At 44.4% G+C, this 20,000-nt stretch overlaps 1 protein-coding gene across 1 annotated transcript in view; it reads left to right on the forward strand.

Moving 5' to 3' along the window:
* Positions 1–15,805, forward strand: part of LOC120018897 (WD repeat-containing protein 49-like) — a 44,930-nt gene extending 29,125 nt beyond the window's left edge. The window contains 4 exon segments of the mRNA XM_038962117.1: positions 10,935–11,249; positions 11,342–11,529; positions 11,644–11,841; positions 15,308–15,805. Of these exon segments, the coding sequence (XP_038818045.1) occupies positions 10,935–11,249; positions 11,342–11,529; positions 11,644–11,841; positions 15,308–15,586 (980 nt within the window). The 3' untranslated portion in view covers positions 15,587–15,805.
* The last annotated feature ends 4,195 nt before the right edge of the window (positions 15,806–20,000 follow it).

Raw genomic sequence — 20,000 nt, forward strand, 5'->3', positions numbered from 1 at the left:
GATGGGCATGGGGTTGACTAGTTCTGTCTGTAGTCTTCATGTAGATGTGATGGGCATGGGGTTGACTAGTTCTGTCTGTAGTCTTCATGTAGATGTGATGGGCATGGGGTTGACTAGTTCTGTCCTGTAATCGTTCATGTAGATGTGATGGGCATGGGGTTGACTAGTTCTGTCTGTAGTCTTCATGTAGATGTGATGGGCATGGGGTTGACTAGTTCTGTCTGTAGTCTTCATGTAGATGTGATGGGCATGGGGTTGACTAGTTCTGTCTGTAGTCTTCATGTAGATGTGATGGGCATGGGGTTGACTAGTTCTGTCTGTAGTTTTCATGTAGATGTGATGGGCATGGGGTTGACTAGTTCTGTCTGTAGTCTTCATGTAGATGTGATGGGCATGGGGTTGACTAGTTCTGTCTGTAGTCTTCATGTAGATGTGATGGGCATGGGGTTGACTAGTTATGTCTGTAATCGTCATGTAGATGTGATGGGCATGGGGTTGACTAGTTCTGTCTGTAGTCTTCATGTAGATGTGATGGGCATGGGGTTGACTAGTTCTGTCTGTAGTCTTCATGTAGATGTGATGGGCATGGGGTTGACTAGTTCTGCCTGTAGTCTTCATGTTGATGTGATGGGCATGGGGTTGACTAGTTCTGTCTGTAGTTTTCATGTAGATGTGATGGGCATGGGGTTGACTAGTTCTGTCTGTAGTCTTCATGTAGATGTGATGGGCATGGGGTTGACTAGTTCTGTCTGTAGTCTTCATGTAGATGTGATGGGCATGGGGTTGACTAGTTCTGTCTGTAGTCTTCATGTAGATGTGATGGGCATGGGGTTGACTAGTTCTGCCTGTATTCTTCATGTAGATGTGATGGGCATGGGGTTGACTAGTTCTGTCTGTAGTTTTCATGTAGATGTTAATGGTATGGGGTTGACTAGTTCTGTCTGTAGTCTTCATGTAGATGTGATGGGCATGGGGTTGACTAGTTCTGTCTGTAGTCTTCATGTAGATGTGATGGGCATGGGGTTGACTAGTTCTGTCTGTAGTCTTCATGTAGATCTGACGGGCATGGGGTTGACTAGTTCTGTCTGTAGTCTTCATGTAGATGTGATGGGCATGGGGTTGACTAGTTCTGTCTGTAGTCTTCATGTAGATGTGATGGGCATGGGGTTGACTAGTTCTGTCTGTAGTCTTCATGTAGATGTGATGGGCATGGGGTTGACTAGTTCTGTCTGTAGTCTTCATGTAGATGTGATGGGCATGGGGTTGACTAGTTCTGTCTGTAGTCTTCATGTAGATGTGATGGGCATGGGGTTGACTAGTTCTGTCTGTAGTCTTCATGTAGATGTGATGGGCATGGGGTTGACTAGTTCTGTCTGTAGTCTTCATGTAGATGTGATGGGCATGGGGTTGACTAGTTCTGTCTGTAGTCTTCATGTAGATGTGATGGGCATGGGGTTGACTAGTTCTGTCTGTAGTCTTCATGTAGATGTGATGGGCATGGGGTTGACTAGTTCTGTCTGTAGTCTTCATGTAGATGTGATGGGCATGGGGTTGACTAGTTCTGTCTGTAGTCTTCATGTAGATGTGATGGGCATGGGGTTGACTAGTTCTGTCTGTAGTCTTCATGTAGATGTGATGGGCATGGGGTTGACTAGTTCTGTCTGTAGTCTTCATGTAGATGTGATGGGCATGGGGTTGACTAGTTCTGTCTGTAGTCTTCATGTAGATGTGATGGGCATGGGGTTGACTAGTTCTGTCTGTAGTCTTCATGTAGATGTGATGGGCATGGGGTTGACTAGTTCTGTCTGTAGTCTTCATGTAGATGTGATGGGCATGGGGTTGACTAGTTCTGTCTGTAGTCTTCATGTAGATGTGATGGGCATGGGGTTGACTAGTTCTGTCTGTAGTCTTCATGTAGATGTGATGGGCATGGGGTTGACTAGTTCTGTCTGTAGTCTTCATGTAGATGTGATGGGCATGGGGTTGACTAGTTCTGTCTGTAGTCTTCATGTAGATGTGATGGGCATGGGGTTGACTAGTTCTGTCTGTAGTCTTCATGTAGATGTGATGGGCATGGGGTTGACTAGTTCTGTCTGTAGTCTTCATGTAGATGTGATGGGCATGGGGTTGACTAGTTCTGTCTGTAGTCTTCATGTAGATGTGATGGGCATGGGGTTGACTAGTTCTGTCTGTAGTCTTCATGTAGATGTGATGGGCATTGGGTTGACTAGTTCTGTCTGTAGTCATCATGTAGATGTGATGGGCATGGGGTTGACTAGTTCTGTCTGTAGTCTTCATGTAGATGTGATGGGCATGGGGTTGACTAGTTCTGTCTGTAGTCTTCATGTAGATGTGATGGGCATGGGGTTGACTAGTTCTGTCTGTAGTCTTCATGTAGATGTGATGGGCATGGGGTTGACTAGTTCTGTCTGTAGTCTTCATGTAGATGTGATGGGCATGGGGTTGACTAGTTCTGTCTGTAGTCTTCATGTAGATGTGATGGGCATGGGGTTGACTAGTTCTGTCTGTAGTCTTCATGTAGATGTGATGGGCATGGGTTGACTAGTTCTGTCCTGTAGTCTTCATGTAGATGTGATGGGCATGGGGTTGACTAGTTCTGTCTGTAGTCTTCATGTAGATGTGATGGGCATGGGTTGACTAGTTCTGTCTGTAGTCTTCATGTAGATGTGATGGGCATGGGGTTGACTAGTTCTGTCTGTAGTCTTCATGTAGATGTGATGGGCATGGGGTTGACTAGTTCTGTCTGTAGTCTTCATGTAGATGTGATGGGCATGGGGTTGACTAGTTCTGTCTGTAGTCTTCATGTAGATGTGATGGGCATGGGGTTGACTAGTTCTGTCTGTAGTCTTCATGTAGATGTGATGGGCATGGGGTTGACTAGTTCTGTCTGTAGTCTTCATGTAGATGTGATGGGCATGGGGTTGACTAGTTCTGCCTGTAGTCTTCATGTAGATGTGATGGGCATGGGGTTGACTAGTTCTGTCTGTAGTTTTCATGTAGATGTGATGGGCATGGGGTTGACTAGTTCTGTCTGTAGTCTTCATGTAGATGTGATGGGCATGGGGTTGACTAGTTCTGTCTGTAGTCTTCATGTAGATGTGACGGGCATGGGGTTGACTAGTTCTGTCTGTAGTCTTCATGTAGTAGTGACGGGCATGGGGTTGACTAGTTCTGTCTGTAGTCTTCATGTAGATGTGATGGGCATGGGGTTGACTAGTTCTGTCTGTAGTCTTCATGTAGATGTGATGGGTATGGGGTTGACTAGTTCTGTCTGTAGTCTTCATGTAGATGTGACATGTAGATGTGATGGGCATGGGGTTGACTAGTTCTGTCTGTAGTCTTCATGTAGATGTGATGGGCATGGGGTTGACTAGTTCTGTCTGTAGTCTTCATGTAGATGTGATGGGCATGGGGTTGACTAGTTCTGTCTGTAGTCTTCATGTAGATGTGATGGGCATGGGGTTGACTAGTTCTGTCTGTAGTCTTCATGTAGATGTGATGGGCATGGGGTTGACTAGTTCTGTCTGTAGTCTTCATGTAGATGTGATGGGCATGGGGTTGACTAGTTCTGTCTGTAGTCTTCATGTAGATGTGATGGGCATGGGGTTGACTAGTTCTGTCTGTAGTCTTCATGTAGATGTGATGGGCATGGGGTTGACTAGTTCTGTCTGTAGTCTTCATGTAGATGTGATGGGCATGGGGTTGACTAGTTCTGTCTGTAGTCTTCATGTAGATGTGATGGGCATGGGGTTGACTAGTTCTGTCTGTAGTCTTCATGTAGATGTGATGGGCATGGGGTTGACTAGTTCTGTCTGTAGTCTTCATGTAGATGTGATGGGCATGGGGTTGACTAGTTCTGTCTGTAGTCTTCATGTAGATGTGATGGGCATGGGGTTGACTAGTTCTGTCTGTAGTCTTCATGTAGATGTGATGGGCATGGGGTTGACTAGTTCTGTCTGTAGTCTTCATGTAGATGTGATGGGCATGGGGTTGACTAGTTCTGTCTGTAGTCTTCATGTAGATGTGATGGGCATGGGGTTGACTAGTTCTGTCTGTAGTCTTCATGTAGATGTGATGGGCATGGGGTTGACTAGTTCTGTCTGTAGTCATCATGTAGATGTGATGGGCATGGGGTTGACTAGTTCTGTCTGTAGTCATCATGTAGATGTGATGGGCATGGGGTTGACTAGTTCTGTCTGTAGTCTTCATGTAGATGTGATGGGCATGGGGTTGACTAGTTCTGTCTGTAGTCTTCATGTAGATGTGATGGGCATGGGGTTGACTAGTTCTGTCTGTAGTCTTCATGTAGATGTGATGGGCATGGGGTTGACTAGTTCTTTCTGTAGTCTTCATGTAGATGTGATGGGCATGGGGTTGACTAGTTCTGTCTGTAGTCTTCATGTAGATGTGATGGGCATGGGGTTGACTAGTTCTGTCTGTAGTCTTCATGTAGATGTGATGGGCATGGGGTTGACTAGTTCTGTCTGTAGTCATCATGTAGATGTGATGGGCATGGGGTTGACTAGTTCTGTCTGTAGTCATCATGTAGATGTGATGGGCATGGGGTTGACTAGTTCTGTCTGTAGTCTTCATGTAGATGTGATGGGCACAGGACCATGTACACTGACTAGACAAAACATTAAGAACACTCTTTCCATGACGTAGACTGACCAGGTGAACCCAGGCGAACGCTATGATCCCTTATTGACGTCACTTGTTAAATCAGTGTAGATGAAGGGAGGAGACAGATTAAAGAATAATGTTTAAGCCTTGAGACAATTGAGACATGGATTGTGTATGTGCTGTAGCCCATTCGGCAAGACAAAAGATGGAAGTGCCTTTGAACAGGGTATGGTAGTAGGTGCCAGGCGCACCGGTTTGTTTCAAGAACTGCAATGCTGCTGGAGTCAACATGGGCCAGCATCCCTGTGGAACGCTTTCGACACCTTGCAGAGTCCACGCCCCGACAACTGGAGGCTGTTCTGAGGGTGAAAGTGTTTGGTAGACTCAGTGTATTCATGTTAACTCATGGAATGTATCCAGGAGGCATGTTAGAGCACAGCACCGCGTGGGTTAGTCATGTCCTTATGTCTGCATGTCATGGGCTGTTCCTCTAGCCTGTCTCTCTCCCTCCCCTTCTCACTCTCTCTTCCTCTTCTCTCTCTCTCTCTTCATCTTCCTCTTCTGTCTCTCTCTCCATCTTCCTCTTCTCTCTCTCTCTTCATCTTCCTCTTCTGTCTCTCTCTTCATCTTCCTCTTCTCTCTGTCTCTTCATCTTCCTCCTCTCTCTCTCTCTTCATCTTCCTCCTCTCTCTCTCTTCATCTTCCTCTTCTCTCTCTCTCTTCATCTTCCACTTCTCTCTCTCTCTTCATCTTCCTCTTCTCTCTCTCTCTTCATCTTCCTCTTCTCTCTCTCTCTTCATCTTCTTCTTCTCTCTCTCTCTTCATCTTCCTCTTCTCTCTCTCTTCATCTTCCTCTTCTGTCTCTCTCTTCATCTTCCTCTTCTCTCTCTCTTCATCTTCCTCTTCTGTCTCTCTCTTCATCTTCCTCTTCTGTCTCTCTCTTCCTCTTCTGTCTCTCTCTTCATCTTCCTCTTCTCTCTCTCTCTTCTCTCTCTCTCTTCATCTTCCTCTTCTGTCTCTCTCTTCATCTTCCTCTTCTCTCTCTCTTCATCTTCCTCTTCTGTCTCTCTCTTCATCTTCCTCTTCTCTCTCTCTTCATCTTCCTCTTCTGTCTCTCTCTTCATCTTCCTCTTCTCTCTCTCTTCATCTTCCTCTTCTGTCTCTCTCTTCATCTTCCTCTTCTGTCTCTCTCTCCATCTTCCTCTTCTCTCTCTCTCTTTAGCCTGTGCTGCTCACCTGCATTGAAGCACAGCCTCTTTCACTCTGTAAGCGTCTCTCTCCCGTCCCTCACTTCTCTCCTCTTCTACTCATTGCCACGCTGTGAGCCTCCTGGGAATCTGTGTCCACACTGCAGGAGACTGAGAGAGAGAGGTAGGGAGGTAGGGAGCAAGGAAGGGGAAAGAGAGAGAGAGAGACAGAGAGAAAGAAATAAGGACAGCAGGAGAGATCGAGAGAGAGACAGAGAGAGAGAGCGAGAGAGAGAGACAGAGTGAGACAGCAGGAGAGAGAGACAGAGAGAGAGACAACAGAAGAGAGCGAAAGAGAGAGAGACAGCAGGAGAGAGAGAGACAGCAGGAGAGAGAGAAAGAGGGAGAGACAGCAAGAGAGAGAGAGACAGCAGGAGAGAGAGAAAGAGAGAGAGACAGCAAGAGAGAGAGACAGCAGGAGAGACAGCAAGAGAGAGACAGCAGGAGAGAGAGAAAGAGAGAGACAGCAGGAGAGAGAGAAAGAGAGACAGCAGGTGAGAGAGAGAGAGACAGCAGGAGAGAGAGAGACAGCAGGAGAGAGAGAAAGAGAGAGAGACAGCAGGAGAGAGAGAAAGAGAGACAGCAGGAGAGAGAGAGAGAGAGAGAGAGAGAGACAGCAGGAGAGAGAGAAAGAGAGAGAGAGAGAAAGAGAGAGAGAGAGAGTAGAGAGAGAGAGATAGAGAGACAGCAGGAGAGAGAGAAAGAGAGAGAGAGAGAGAGAGTAGAGAGAGAGAGACAGCAGGAGATAGAGAGAGAGAGTGCGAGTGAGAGAGAGAGAGATAGATAGAGAGAGAGAGAGACAGCAGGAGATAGAGAGAGTGCGAGAGAGAGCGAGACAGAGGGAGAGATAGAGAGATAGAGAGAGAGACACCCAACAATTAGACCTAACCAAATCATGAGAAAACAAAAAGATAATTACTTGACACATTGGAAAGAATTAACAAAAAAACTGAGCAAACTAGAATGCTATTTGGCCCTGAACAGAGAGGACACAGTGGCAGAATACCTGACCACTGTGACTGACCCAAACTTAAGGAAAGCTTTGACTATGTACAGACTCAGTGAGCATAGCCTTGCTATTGAGAAAGGCTGCTGTAGGCAGACCTGGCTCTCAAGAGAAGACAAGCTATGTGCACACTGCCTACAAAATGAGGTGGAAACTGAGCTGCACTTCCTAACCTCCTGCCAAATGTATGACCATATTAGAGACACATATTTCCCTCAGATTACACAGATCCACAAACAATTTGAAAACAAACCCAATTTCAATAAACTCCCATATCTACTGGGTGAAATACCACAGTGTGCCATCACAGCAACAAGATCTATGACCTGTTGCCACAAGAAAAGGGCAACCAGTGAAGAACAAACACCATTGTAAAATACAACCCATTTTTATGCTTATATGTTTTACTATTTGCACATATGATATTTGTAATGTCTTTATTATTTTGGAACTTCTGTAAGTGTAATGTTTACTGTTAATTTTTATTGCTTATTTCACTTTTGTTTATTATCTAGTTCACTTGCTCTGGCAACGTTAACTTCTTGTCAATAGGGGGAGCTGTTAGCACTATTTTTTTCTTGACCTTTCCAAATTAAACTGCCTCGTACTCAATTCTTGCTCGTACAATATGCATATTATTATTACTATTGGATAGAAAACACTCTCTAGTTTCTAAAACCGTTTGAATTATGTCTGTGGGTGAACCAGAACTCTTTCTGCAGCGAAATCCATGACAGGAACTGCGAAGGTCTGAAAACGAAGCTCTGTTCTGAGATCAGTTTTAAAGCCCTGTATGTGTCGTATGGGTCGACATGAACTGCACCCGCCTTCCCCTGGATGTCAGTAACCAATGAGAAGTGGAATGGGGTCTCTACGTCATTCTCAGAGTTTATAAATGGCCAAGGAGCGAGGGGGACTCTCTTTTCGACGTTCGCCTTTACGCAAAGCAGGACCTCAGCATGGCATTTTGGAACGCTCAGTTATCGACCTTAAATATATCCGTCTTTAATTTAATTCGATATAGGTGTTAGAAGCATCATAACGAAGTTATTTTAAACCGAGTTATATCAGTTTATGCGAGTATATTGCTATTTACGGAATTTCCTTAGAATTACGTTTTGGGGATTTGGGCATGCTGTAGCCACATAGCTACTGTTAGCGGCTAATTCCGAAGTTGAAGGCCGACGTTTTACAACCAAGCAAGGATTCTTTTGGACAAAGGACCACTTGGCCAAGATTCTGATGGAAGCTCGTCCAAAAGTAAGAGCTATTTATGATGTTATTCCGTATTTATGTGGAAAAATGTAAACGGATTTGTCCACCATTATTGCGGCACTAGTCTGGCTGTAACGCACACTGTATGTCTAGTAACGTTAATTTTAAAAATCTAACTCAGCGGTTGCATTAATAACTAATGCATCTTTCATTTGATGTCCAACCTGTATTTTTTAGTCAAGTTTACGATTATTTATTGATTAGATTAGGTGCCTTTCCAAGATGGCGCTGGCTAGAATGCATGACTTGTTGCCACTGATCACATTGTATAACCACGATTTGTGCTGCTAAATATGCACATTTTCGAAAAAAAACTATATGAATTGTGTAATATGATGTTACAGGACTGTCATCTGAAGAATTCTGAGAAGGTTAGTGAAAAGATTAATAGCGTTTGGTGGTTTATAACGTTATTGCTATTTTTGGCTTGAATCAATGCTACTGTGTGACTGACTATTGTAGTAAGCTAAGATAACACTATATTGTGTTTTCGCTGTAAAACACTTAGAAAATCTGAAATATTGTCTTGATTCACAAGATCTGTGTCTTTCAATTGCTGTACGCTGTGTATTTTTAAGAAATGTTTTATGATGAGTAATTAGCTAATACACGATGGTCTCTGTAGTTATTCTAGTCATTTTAGTGATAGTTGTGATGGGGGCTGCAATTGTAAACTATGATTTATACCTGAAATATGCACATTTTTCTAACAAAACCTATGCTATACAATAAATATGTTATCAGACTGTCATCTGATGAGGTTTGTTTCTTGGTTAGTGGCTATTTATATCTTTATTTGGTCGAATTTGTGATAGCTACTGATGCAGTAAGAAAATGGTGGAGTAAGAAAATTGTTGTCTTTTGCTAACGTGGTTAGCTAATAGATTTACATATTGTGTCTTCCCTGTAAAACATTTTAAAAATCAGAGATGATGGCTTGAATCACAAGATCTGTATCTTTCATTTGGTGTCTTGGACTTGTGATTTCATGAACATTTTATTTTATGATATCCCTGTAACTTTAGGCTAGGCTATGCTAGTCAGCTTTTGTGATGGGGGGGATCCCGGATCCGGGTTTGTGAGGCGTTAGAGGTTAAAATATGTTTCCCATACCTTGAATTGAGAGAGAGGCGGGGATAACAGTGGATATAGCTGACCCCTGGGCAGCATGAATAATGTACTTGGCTCCCTCAACGGACGACACTTTTACACCTTCTCCGACTGCTCTCACACTCTTACTCTTCTTTCCCTCCTCTTCCTCCTCCTCTTCCTCCTCCTCCTCTCTCCCTCCTCTTCTTCCCCCTTATCTCTCCCTGTTCTTCCTCCTCCTCTCTCCCTCCTCTTCCTCCTCCTCCTCTTTATCTCTCCCTCCTCTTCCTCCTTATCTCTCCCTGTTCTTCCTCCTCCTTCTCTCTCCCTCCTCTTCCTCCTCTCTCCCTCCTCTTCCTCCTCCTCTCTCACTCCTCCTATTCCTCCTCCTTCTCTCTCCCTGTTCTTCCTCCTCCTCCTCTCTCCCTCCTCTTCCTCCTCCTCCTCTCTCCCTCCTCTTTATCTCTCCCTCCTCTTTATCTCTCCCTCCTCTTCCTCCTCCTCCTCTCTCCCTCCTCCTAATGTTCGTTCTCTCTCCTGCTGATCAGCTCCTCCTGAACCCTCCCCTCACACAGAGGAGACATGTTGTATAATGCTGTACTCAGATCAGCTCCTCCTGAACCCTCCCCTCACACAGAGGAGACATGTTGTATAATGCTGTACTCAGATCAGCTCCTCCTGAACCCTCCCCTCACACAGAGGAGACATGTTGTATAATGCTGTACTCAGATCAGCTTCTCCTGAACCCTCACCTCACACAGAGGAGACATGTTGTATAATGCTGTACTCAGATCAGCTCCTCCTGAACCCTCCCCTCACACAGAGGAGACATGTTGTATAATGCTGTACTCAGATCAGCTTCTCCTGAACCCTCCCCTCACACAGAGGAGACATGTTGTATAATGCTGTACTCAGATCAGCTCCTCCTGAACCCTCCCCTCACACAGAGGAGACATGTTGTATAATGCTGTACTCAGATCAGCTCCTCCTGAACCCTCCCCTCACACAGAGGAGACATGTTGTATAATGCTGTACTCAGATCAGCTCCTCCTGAACCCTCCCCTCACACAGAGGAGACATGTTGTATAATGCTGTACTCAGATCAGCTCCTCCTGAACCCTCCCCTCACACAGAGGAGACATGTTGTATAATGCTGTACTCAGATCAGCTCCTCCTGAACCCTCACCTCACACAGAGGAGACATGTTGTATAATGCTGTACTCAGATCAGCTCCTCCTGAACCCTCCCCTCACACAGAGGAGACATGTTGTATAATGCTGTACTCAGATCAGCTCCTCCTGAACCCTCACCTCACACAGAGGAGACATGTTGTATAATGCTGTACTCAGATCAGTGTTGGCAGGCCCAGGCAGAACAGACTATATGTTGTGGTATTGTTAATAAAGCACTATGAGGGTGAAATACCTATTTTTTACTTCAAGATTGCACTGTTGGTTAGGGCCTGTAAGTAAACATTTCACTGTAAGGTCTACACCTGTTGTATTCGTCGCACGTGACAAATAATATTTTATTTGATTTGATTTAATCATGACATGGCACACTGCACCTCCAGGAAAATGCTTCTGAAAGGTTCTGGAAACGTTGGCAGAAGAGATGTGTGAGATTTCGTAATGTTCCTTATCCTGTTTGGTTCCTGTTTTCTGTGTGGACAGGAAGTTATGACGGGGAGCTGACGGTGTGGAACAACAGCACAGAGAACGCCCTGAGAAAGCTCCGTCCAGATCCTGAGAGAGAACGCAGCAGGCCTCAGACGGGTCAGAACCACACGGACACACCACCTGTCAAACTAACTACTACAACTACTGCTACTTAAACCCCCACACTCTACACAACACTTTAACACAAACGTCCTTTCAATGACCCCATATCTTCAGTGTGTAATTTGAACGGCGAAGAGGACTCAGAGAGCAGCGATGGCGTCTCCAGACTCTTCTTCCTGCCAGGACGTAAGGGCGTTGCCACCGTTGGTGAGCGATGGTACTTTTGTAAACTCCTGTGAAAGGATACGTGATTCTATTATACTATTCTAGTCACTGACTGGCCCTGTTCTGGTCTGTAGGTGGAGCGGACCTGGTCTCATGTGGCGGTTCTGGTCTGGTTCGGTTCTGGAACACGGTCCGTAGCGGTCTGGTTGCTGTGTTCACAGCTCATAAAGACATAGGGTCCATCATCATGACCATGTCCGCCTGTGGTCGATACCTGATCACTGCTGACATGGAGGGAACCCTGAAGACCTGGGGCATACAGGTGGGAGAGAGAGAGAGAGAAACTAGGCCCAGATGTTTCCTTTTTAGCTGATTTAATGGTCTGTGATTATATGTTGTGGTGTTCTGTGTGTTTGTTTGTCTGCCTGTCCATTAGGAATACTGCGTCCTGCCCAGCGACGGAGTGACCAATAAGGCTCCAGAATTGCTGGGTAGTCTCCGCCCACACATGGACTGTGTAACTCACCTGGAGACGTGTCTCCATGGCGACAGGCTCCTCCTCCTCTCAGCATCTGCAGACTGTAGCGTAGCTCTCAGCTACCTGCCTGGGGACACTGTGGGCGTGTTTGGACAGGTGTGTGTCTGTGTTTGTGTCTGTGTGTGCTCAGCCACAGGTGTGTAACAGGTACTCAGGGTAGGACCATCCTCCTCAGTGAATTTCATAACATTTTTAATTGTAAAACATTAAAAGTTATCCTTTTTAGATAAAACTATAATCACGTCACCAAACAATTGATTAAAACACACTATTTTGCGAAGATGGTCTACAGTTTCCTCAACAGCACGGTTTGTGCATTGAAGTCCACAAGCAAAAGGACAATGTGAGAGGAGGAGAGCGCATAGAAGGAATACAACGTGGCTGCTATGAAAGTGAACTGTGTTTACGCGTGATCAGGGGTGTATTCATTCCACCGATTCTGTTGAAAATGTTTTCTTAAAACAGAAACAAACGGAACAAAACGGGGATTAACATACCTGAATTTGTCCAATAGAAACTCTCATTTGCAACTGTTGGACTAATGATTACACCCTATATCAGCTAGATGCAGGCAAGAGTGTGCAAGGCGGTATTGAATGTCACTGTTTGTCGCCTCAAATTTGTCTCTTGACGTTGTAAACTTTAATTCATAGGCTAGGTTGTATCAACCTCATGATGGGTATAGGGAAAATTAGAGTATCATGTAGCAGCCTAAACCTATCGCTGTTACATTGAACTGGGCGAATGGAGTATGAATGAGAGTCATCCAATATGATATAATAAAAATAAGGCCATACTCATGAAAAAAAATATTGTCCTCCCTTAAAACGGGACCGACCACCACTGACTTACACACCCAGTAACCCTATGCACTCTGGTAGACAGTGATTATCACTCTGGTAGACAGTGATTATCACTCTGGTAGATCTGGTCGACAGTGTTTATCACTCTGGTAGACAGTGTTTATCACTCTGGTAGACAGTGTTTATCACTCTGGTAGACAGTGATTATCACTCTGGTAGACAGTGATTATCACTCTGGTAGACAGTGATTATCACTCTGGTAGACAGTGTTTATCACTCTGGTAGACAGTGTTTATCACTCTGGTAGACAGTGATTATCACTCTGGTAGACAGTGATTACCACTCTGGTAGATCTGGTAGGCAGTGATATATTGCTCTGATAGGCAGTGATGATCACTCTGGTAGACAGTGTTAACCACTCTGGTAGATCTGGTAGGCAGTGATTATCACTCTGGTAGACAGTGATTATCACTCTGGTAGATCTGGTAGGCAGTGATTATCACTCTGGTAGACAGTGATTATCACTCTGGTAGACAGTGATTATCACTCTGGTAGACAGTGATTACCACTCTGGTAGACAGTGTTTATCACTCTGGTAGACAGTGATTATCACTCTGGTAGACAGTGTTTACCACTCTGGTAGATCTGGTAGGCAGTGATTATCACTCTGGTAGACAGTGATTATCACTCTGGTAGACAGTGATTATCACTCTGGTAGGCAGTGATTATCACTCTGGTAGGCAGTGTTAACTACTCTGGTAGGCAGTGTTAACTACTCTGGTAGGCAGTGATTATCACTCTGGTAGACAGTGATTATCACTCTGGTAGACAGTGATTATCACTCTGGTAGACCGTGATTATCACTCTGGTAGGCAGTGATTATCACTCTGGTAGGCAGTGTTAACCACTCTGGTAGACAGTGTTAACCACTCTGGTAGATCTGGTAGACAGTGTTTACCACTCTGGTAGACAGTGTTTATCACTCTGGTAGACAGTGATTATCACTCTGGTAGACAGTGATTATCACTCTGATAGGCAGTGATTATCACTCTGATAGGCAGTGATTATCACTCTGGTAGACAGTGATTATCACTCTGGTAGACAGTGTTTATCACTCTGGTAGACAGTGTTTATCACTCTGGTAGACAGTGATTATCACTCTGGTAGACAGTGTTTATCACTCTGGTAGACAGTGATTATCACTCTGGTAGGCAGTGATTATCACTCTGGTAGGCAGTGATTATCACTCTGGTAGGCAGTGTTAACTACTCTGGTAGACAGTGTTAACCACTCTGGTAGACAGTGATTATCACTCTGGTAGACAGTGATTATCACTCTGGTAGGCAGTGATTATCACTCTGGTAGGCAGTGATTATCACTCTGGTAGGCAGTGATTATCACTCTGATAGGCAGTGATTATCACTCTGGTAGGCAGTGTTAACCACTCTGGTAGACCGTGTTAACCACTCTGGTAGACAGTGATTATCACTCTGGTAGACAGTGATTATCACTCTGGTAGACAGTGATTATCACTCTGGTAGACAGTGATTATCACTCTGGTAGGCAGTGATTATCACTCTGGTAGGCAGTGATTATCACTCTGGTAGACAGTGATTATCACTCTGGTAGACATTGTTAACCACTCTGGTAGACAGTGTTTATCACTCTGGTAGACAGTGATTATCACTCTGGTAGACAGTGTTTACCACTCTGGTAGATCTGGTAGCCAGTGATTATTGCTCTGATAGGCAGTGATGATCACTCTGGTAGACAGTGTTAACCACTCTGGTAGATCTGGTAGACAGTGTTTACCACTCTGGTAGACAGTGTTTATCACTCTGGTAGACAGTGATTATCACTCTGGTAGACAGTGATTATCACTCTGGTAGGCAGTGATTATCACTCTGGTAGGCAGTGTTAACTACTCTGGTAGACAGTGATTATCACTCTGGTAGACAGTGATTATCACTCTGGTAGACAGTGATTATCACTCTGGTAGACAGTGATTATCACTCTGGTAGACAGTGATTATCACTCTGGTAGGCAGTGATTATCACTCTGGTAGGCAGTGATTATCACTCTGGTAGGCAGTGATTATCACTCTGGTAGGCAGTGTTAACCACTCTGGTAGGCAGTGTTAACCACTCTGGTAGACAGTGATTATCACTCTGATAGACAGTGATTATCACTCTGGTAGGCAGTGATTATCACTCTGGTAGGCAGTGTTAACCACTCTGGTAGACAGTGTTTATCACTCTGGTAGACAGTGTTTACCACTCTGGTAGACAGTGTTTATCACTCTGGTAGACAGTGATTATCACTCTGGTAGACAGTGTTTATCACTCTGGTAGACAGTGTTTACCACTCTGGTAGACAGTGTTTATCACTCTGGTAGACAGTGATTATCACTCTGGTAGACATTGTTAACCACTCTGGTAGACAGTGTTAACCACTCTGGTAGATCTGGTAGACAGTGATTATCACTCTGGTAGACCGTGATTATCACTCTGGTAGACAGTGATTATCACTCTGGTAGACAGTGATTATCACTCTGGTAGACATTGTTAACCACTCTGGTAGACAGTGATTATCACTCTGGTAGATCTGATCGACAGTGTTTATCACTCTGACTGAGTGTGTGTACAGTATGTGGGAGGTGTGTGGTTGATGAATCAGAAGTGAAAGCCGGACTAAACTCTCTTTACAAGTGTGTTTGTAAAAAAATTGTTTACCCCTCCCCCCCCCACACACATCTTTAGGAGGAGCACTGGCGTTTGGATGGGCCTGGATCTGTCCAAGTGGGAGAAGGAGAGCCTAAAGAGGGGACAGTGTCACCGCAGAGCCCCAGTGGTACAGACCCTGAGTTTGACAGCCAACCCCACAAGATGCGGGAGGAGAGAAGGGCAGTAGTGGAGACAGAGGAGGCTGGAGACAACACAGGCCTGGAGACAGAGGAGGCTGGAGACAACACAGGCCTGGAGACAGAGGAGGCTGGAGACAACACAGGCCTGGAGACAGAGGAGCTGGGGACAATGTAAGTTCTCACTGTGTCACAGCAAGACATTCTGAGCTTTATGATGCTAATACGTCCTGAAAAGGACTGTACTGTACACAGTTAGAAAACCCACTGGAGACAAATAGACTGAACATACTGTACACAGCTAGAAAACCCACTGGAGACAAATTGACTGAACATACTGTACACAGTTAGAAAACCCACTGGAGACAAATTGACTGAACATACTGTACACACTGGAGATGGGTACAACAACACATGTTGACTGAACATACTGTACACACTGGAGATGGGTACAACAACACATGTTGACTGAACATACTGTACACACTGGAGATGGGTACAACAACACATATTGACTGAACATACTGTACACACTGGAGATGGGTACAACAACACATGTTGACTGAACATACTGTACACACTGGAGATGGGTACAACAACACATGTTGACTGAACATACTGTACACACTGGAGATGGGTACAACAACACATGTTGACTGAACATACTGTACACACTGGAGATGGGTACAACAACACATGTTGACTGAACATACTGTACACACTGGAGATGGGTACAACAACACATGTTGACTGAACATACTGTACACACTGGAGATGGGTACAACAACACATGTTGACTGAACATACTGTACACACTGGAGATGGGTACAACAACACATATTGACTGAACATACTGTACACACTGGAGATGGGTACAACAACACATGTTGACTGAACATACTGTACACACTGGAGATGGGTACACCAACACATGTTGACTGAACATACTGTACACACTGGAGATGGGTACACCAACACATGTTGACTGAACATACTGTACACACTGGAGATGGGTACAACAACACATGTTGACTGAACATACTGTACACACTGGAGATGGGTACACCAACACATGTTGACTGAACATACTGTACACACTGGAGATGGGTACAACAACACATGTTGACTGAACATACTGTACACACTGGAGATGGGTACAACAACACATGCTGACTGAACATACTGTACACACTGGAGATGGGTACAACAACACATGTTGACTGAACATACTGTACACACTGGAGATGGGTACAACAACACATGTTGACTGAACATACTGTACACACTGGAGATGGGTACAACAACACATGTTGACTGAACATACTGTACACACTGGAGATGGGTACAACAACACATGTTGACTGAACATACTGTACACACTGGAGATGGGTACAACAACACATGTTGACTGAACATACTGTACACACTGGAGATGGGTACAACAACACATATTGACTGAACATACTGTACACACTGGAGATGGGTACAACACCACATGTTGACTGAACATACTGTACACACTGGAGATGGATACAACAACACATGTTGACTGAACATACTGTACACACTGGAGATGGGTACAACAACACATATTGACTGAACATACTGTACACACTGGAGATGGGTACAACAACACATATTGACTGAACATACTGTACACACTGGAGATGGGTACAACAACACATGTTGACTGAACATACTGTACACACTGGAGATGGGTACAACAACACATATTGACTGGAGATGGGTACAACAACACATATTGACTGAACATACTGTACACACTGGAGATGGGTACAACAACACATGTTGACTGAACATACTGTACACACTGGAGATGGGTACAACAACACATGTTGACTGAACATACTGTACACACTGGAGATGGGTACAACAACACATGTTGACTGAACATACTGTACACACTGGAGATGGGTACAACAACACATGTTGACTGAACATACTGTACACACTGGAGATGGGTACAACAACACATATTGACTGAACATACTGTACACACTGGAGATGGGTACAACAACACATATTGACTGAACATACTGTACACACTGGAGATGGGTACAACAACACATATTGACTGAACATACTGTACACACTGGAGATGGGTACAACAACACATGTTGACTGAACATACTGTACACACTGGAGATGGGTACAACAACACATGTTGACTGAACATACTGTACACACTGGAGATGGGTACAACAACACATGTTGACTGAACATACTGTACACACTGGAGATGGGTACAACAACACATATTGACTGAACATACTGTACACACTGGAGATGGGTACAACAACACATATTGACTGAACATACTGTACACACTGGAGATGGGTACAACAACACATATTGACTGAACATACTGTACACACTGGAGATGGGTACAACAACACATATTGACTGAACATACTGTACACACTGGAGATGGGTACAACAACACATATTGACTGAACATACTGTACACACTGGAGATGGGTACAACAACACATATTGACTGAACATACTGTACACACTGGAGATGGGTACAACAACACATATTGACTGAACATACTGTACACACTGGAGATGGGTACAACAACACATGTTGACTGAACATACTGTACACACTGGAGATGGGTACAACAACACATGTTGACTGAACATACTGTACACACTGGAGATGGGTACAACAACACATGTTGACTGAACATACTGTACACACTGGAGATGGGTACAACAACACATATTGACTGAACATACTGTACACACTGGAGATGGGTACAACAACACATGTTGACTGAACATACTGTACACACTGGAGATGGGTACAACAACACATGTTGACTGAACATACTGTACACACTGGAGATGGGTACAACAACACATGTTGACTGAACATACTGTACACACTGGAGATGGGTACAACAACACATGTTGACTGAACATACTGTACACACTGGAGATGGGTACAACAACACATGTTGACTGAACATACTGTACACACTGGAGATGGGTACAACAACACATGTTGACTGAACATACTGTACACACTGGAGATGGGTACAACAACACATGTTGACTGAACATACTGTACACACTGGAGATGGGTACAACAACACATGTTGACTGAACATACTGTACACACTGGAGATGGGTACAACAACACATGTTGACTGAACATACTGTACACACTGGAGATGGGTACAACAACACATGTTGACTGAACATACTGTACACACTGGAGATGGGTACAACAACACATGTTGACTGAACATACTGTACACACTGGAGATGGGTACACCAACACATGTTGACTGAACATACTGTACACACTGGAGATGGGTACAACAACACATGTTGACTGAACATACTGTACACACTGGAGATGGGTACAGCAACACATATTGACTGAACATACTGTACACACTGGAGATGGGTACAACAACACATATTGACTGAACATACTGTACACACTGGAGATGGGTACAACAACACATGTTGACTGAACATACTGTACACACTGGAGATGGGTACAACAACACATGTTGACTGAACATACTGTACACACTGGAGATGGGTACAACAACACATGTTGACTGAACATACTGTACACACTGGAGATGGGTACACCAACACATATTGACTGAACATACTGTACACACTGGAGATGGGTACAACAACACATGTTGACTGAACATACTGTACACACTGGAGATGGGTACAACAACACATGTTGACTGAACATACTGTACACACTGGAGATGGGTACAACAACACATGTTGACTGAACATACTGTACACACTGGAGATGGGTACAACAACACATATTGACTGAACATACTGTACACACTGGAGATGGGTACAACAACACATGTTGACTGAACATACTGTACACACTGGAGATGGGTACAACAACACATATTGACTGAACATACTGTACACACTGGAGATGGGTACAACAACACATGTTGACTGAACATACTGTACACACTGGAGATGGGTACAACAACACATGACATAATGTCTTTCATTTAGTAATTCACTGTGATGTCATGTAATGTCTGTATGATGTGTGTGTCTGCATGATGTGTGTGTCTGCATGATGTGTGTGTCTGCATGATGTGTGTGTGTGTCTGCATGATGTGTGTGTCTGCATGATGTGCGTGTCTGCATGATGTGTGTGTCTGCATGATGTGTGTGTCTGCATGATGTGCGTGTCTGCATGATGTGTGTGTGTCTGCATGATGTGTGTGTCTGCATGATGTGTGTGTCTGCATGATGTGTGTGTCTGCATGATGTGTGTGTCTGCATGATGTGTGTGACTGCATGATGTGCGTGTCTGCATGATGTGTGTGTGTGTCTGCATGATGTGCGTGTCTGCATGATGTGTGTGTCTGCATGATGTGTGTGTCTGCATGATGTGTGTTTCTGCATGATGTGTGTGTCTGCATGATGTGTGTTTCTGCATGATGTGTGTGTCTGCATGATGTGCGTGTCTGCATGATGTGTGTGTCTGCATGATGTGTGTGTCTGCATGATGTGCGTGTCTGCATGATGTGCGTGTCTGCATGATGTGCGTGTCTGCATGA

This window comes from Salvelinus namaycush, chromosome 23, assembly GCF_016432855.1.
Source record: "Salvelinus namaycush isolate Seneca chromosome 23, SaNama_1.0, whole genome shotgun sequence".
Taxonomy (NCBI): Eukaryota; Metazoa; Chordata; class Actinopteri; order Salmoniformes; family Salmonidae; genus Salvelinus; species Salvelinus namaycush.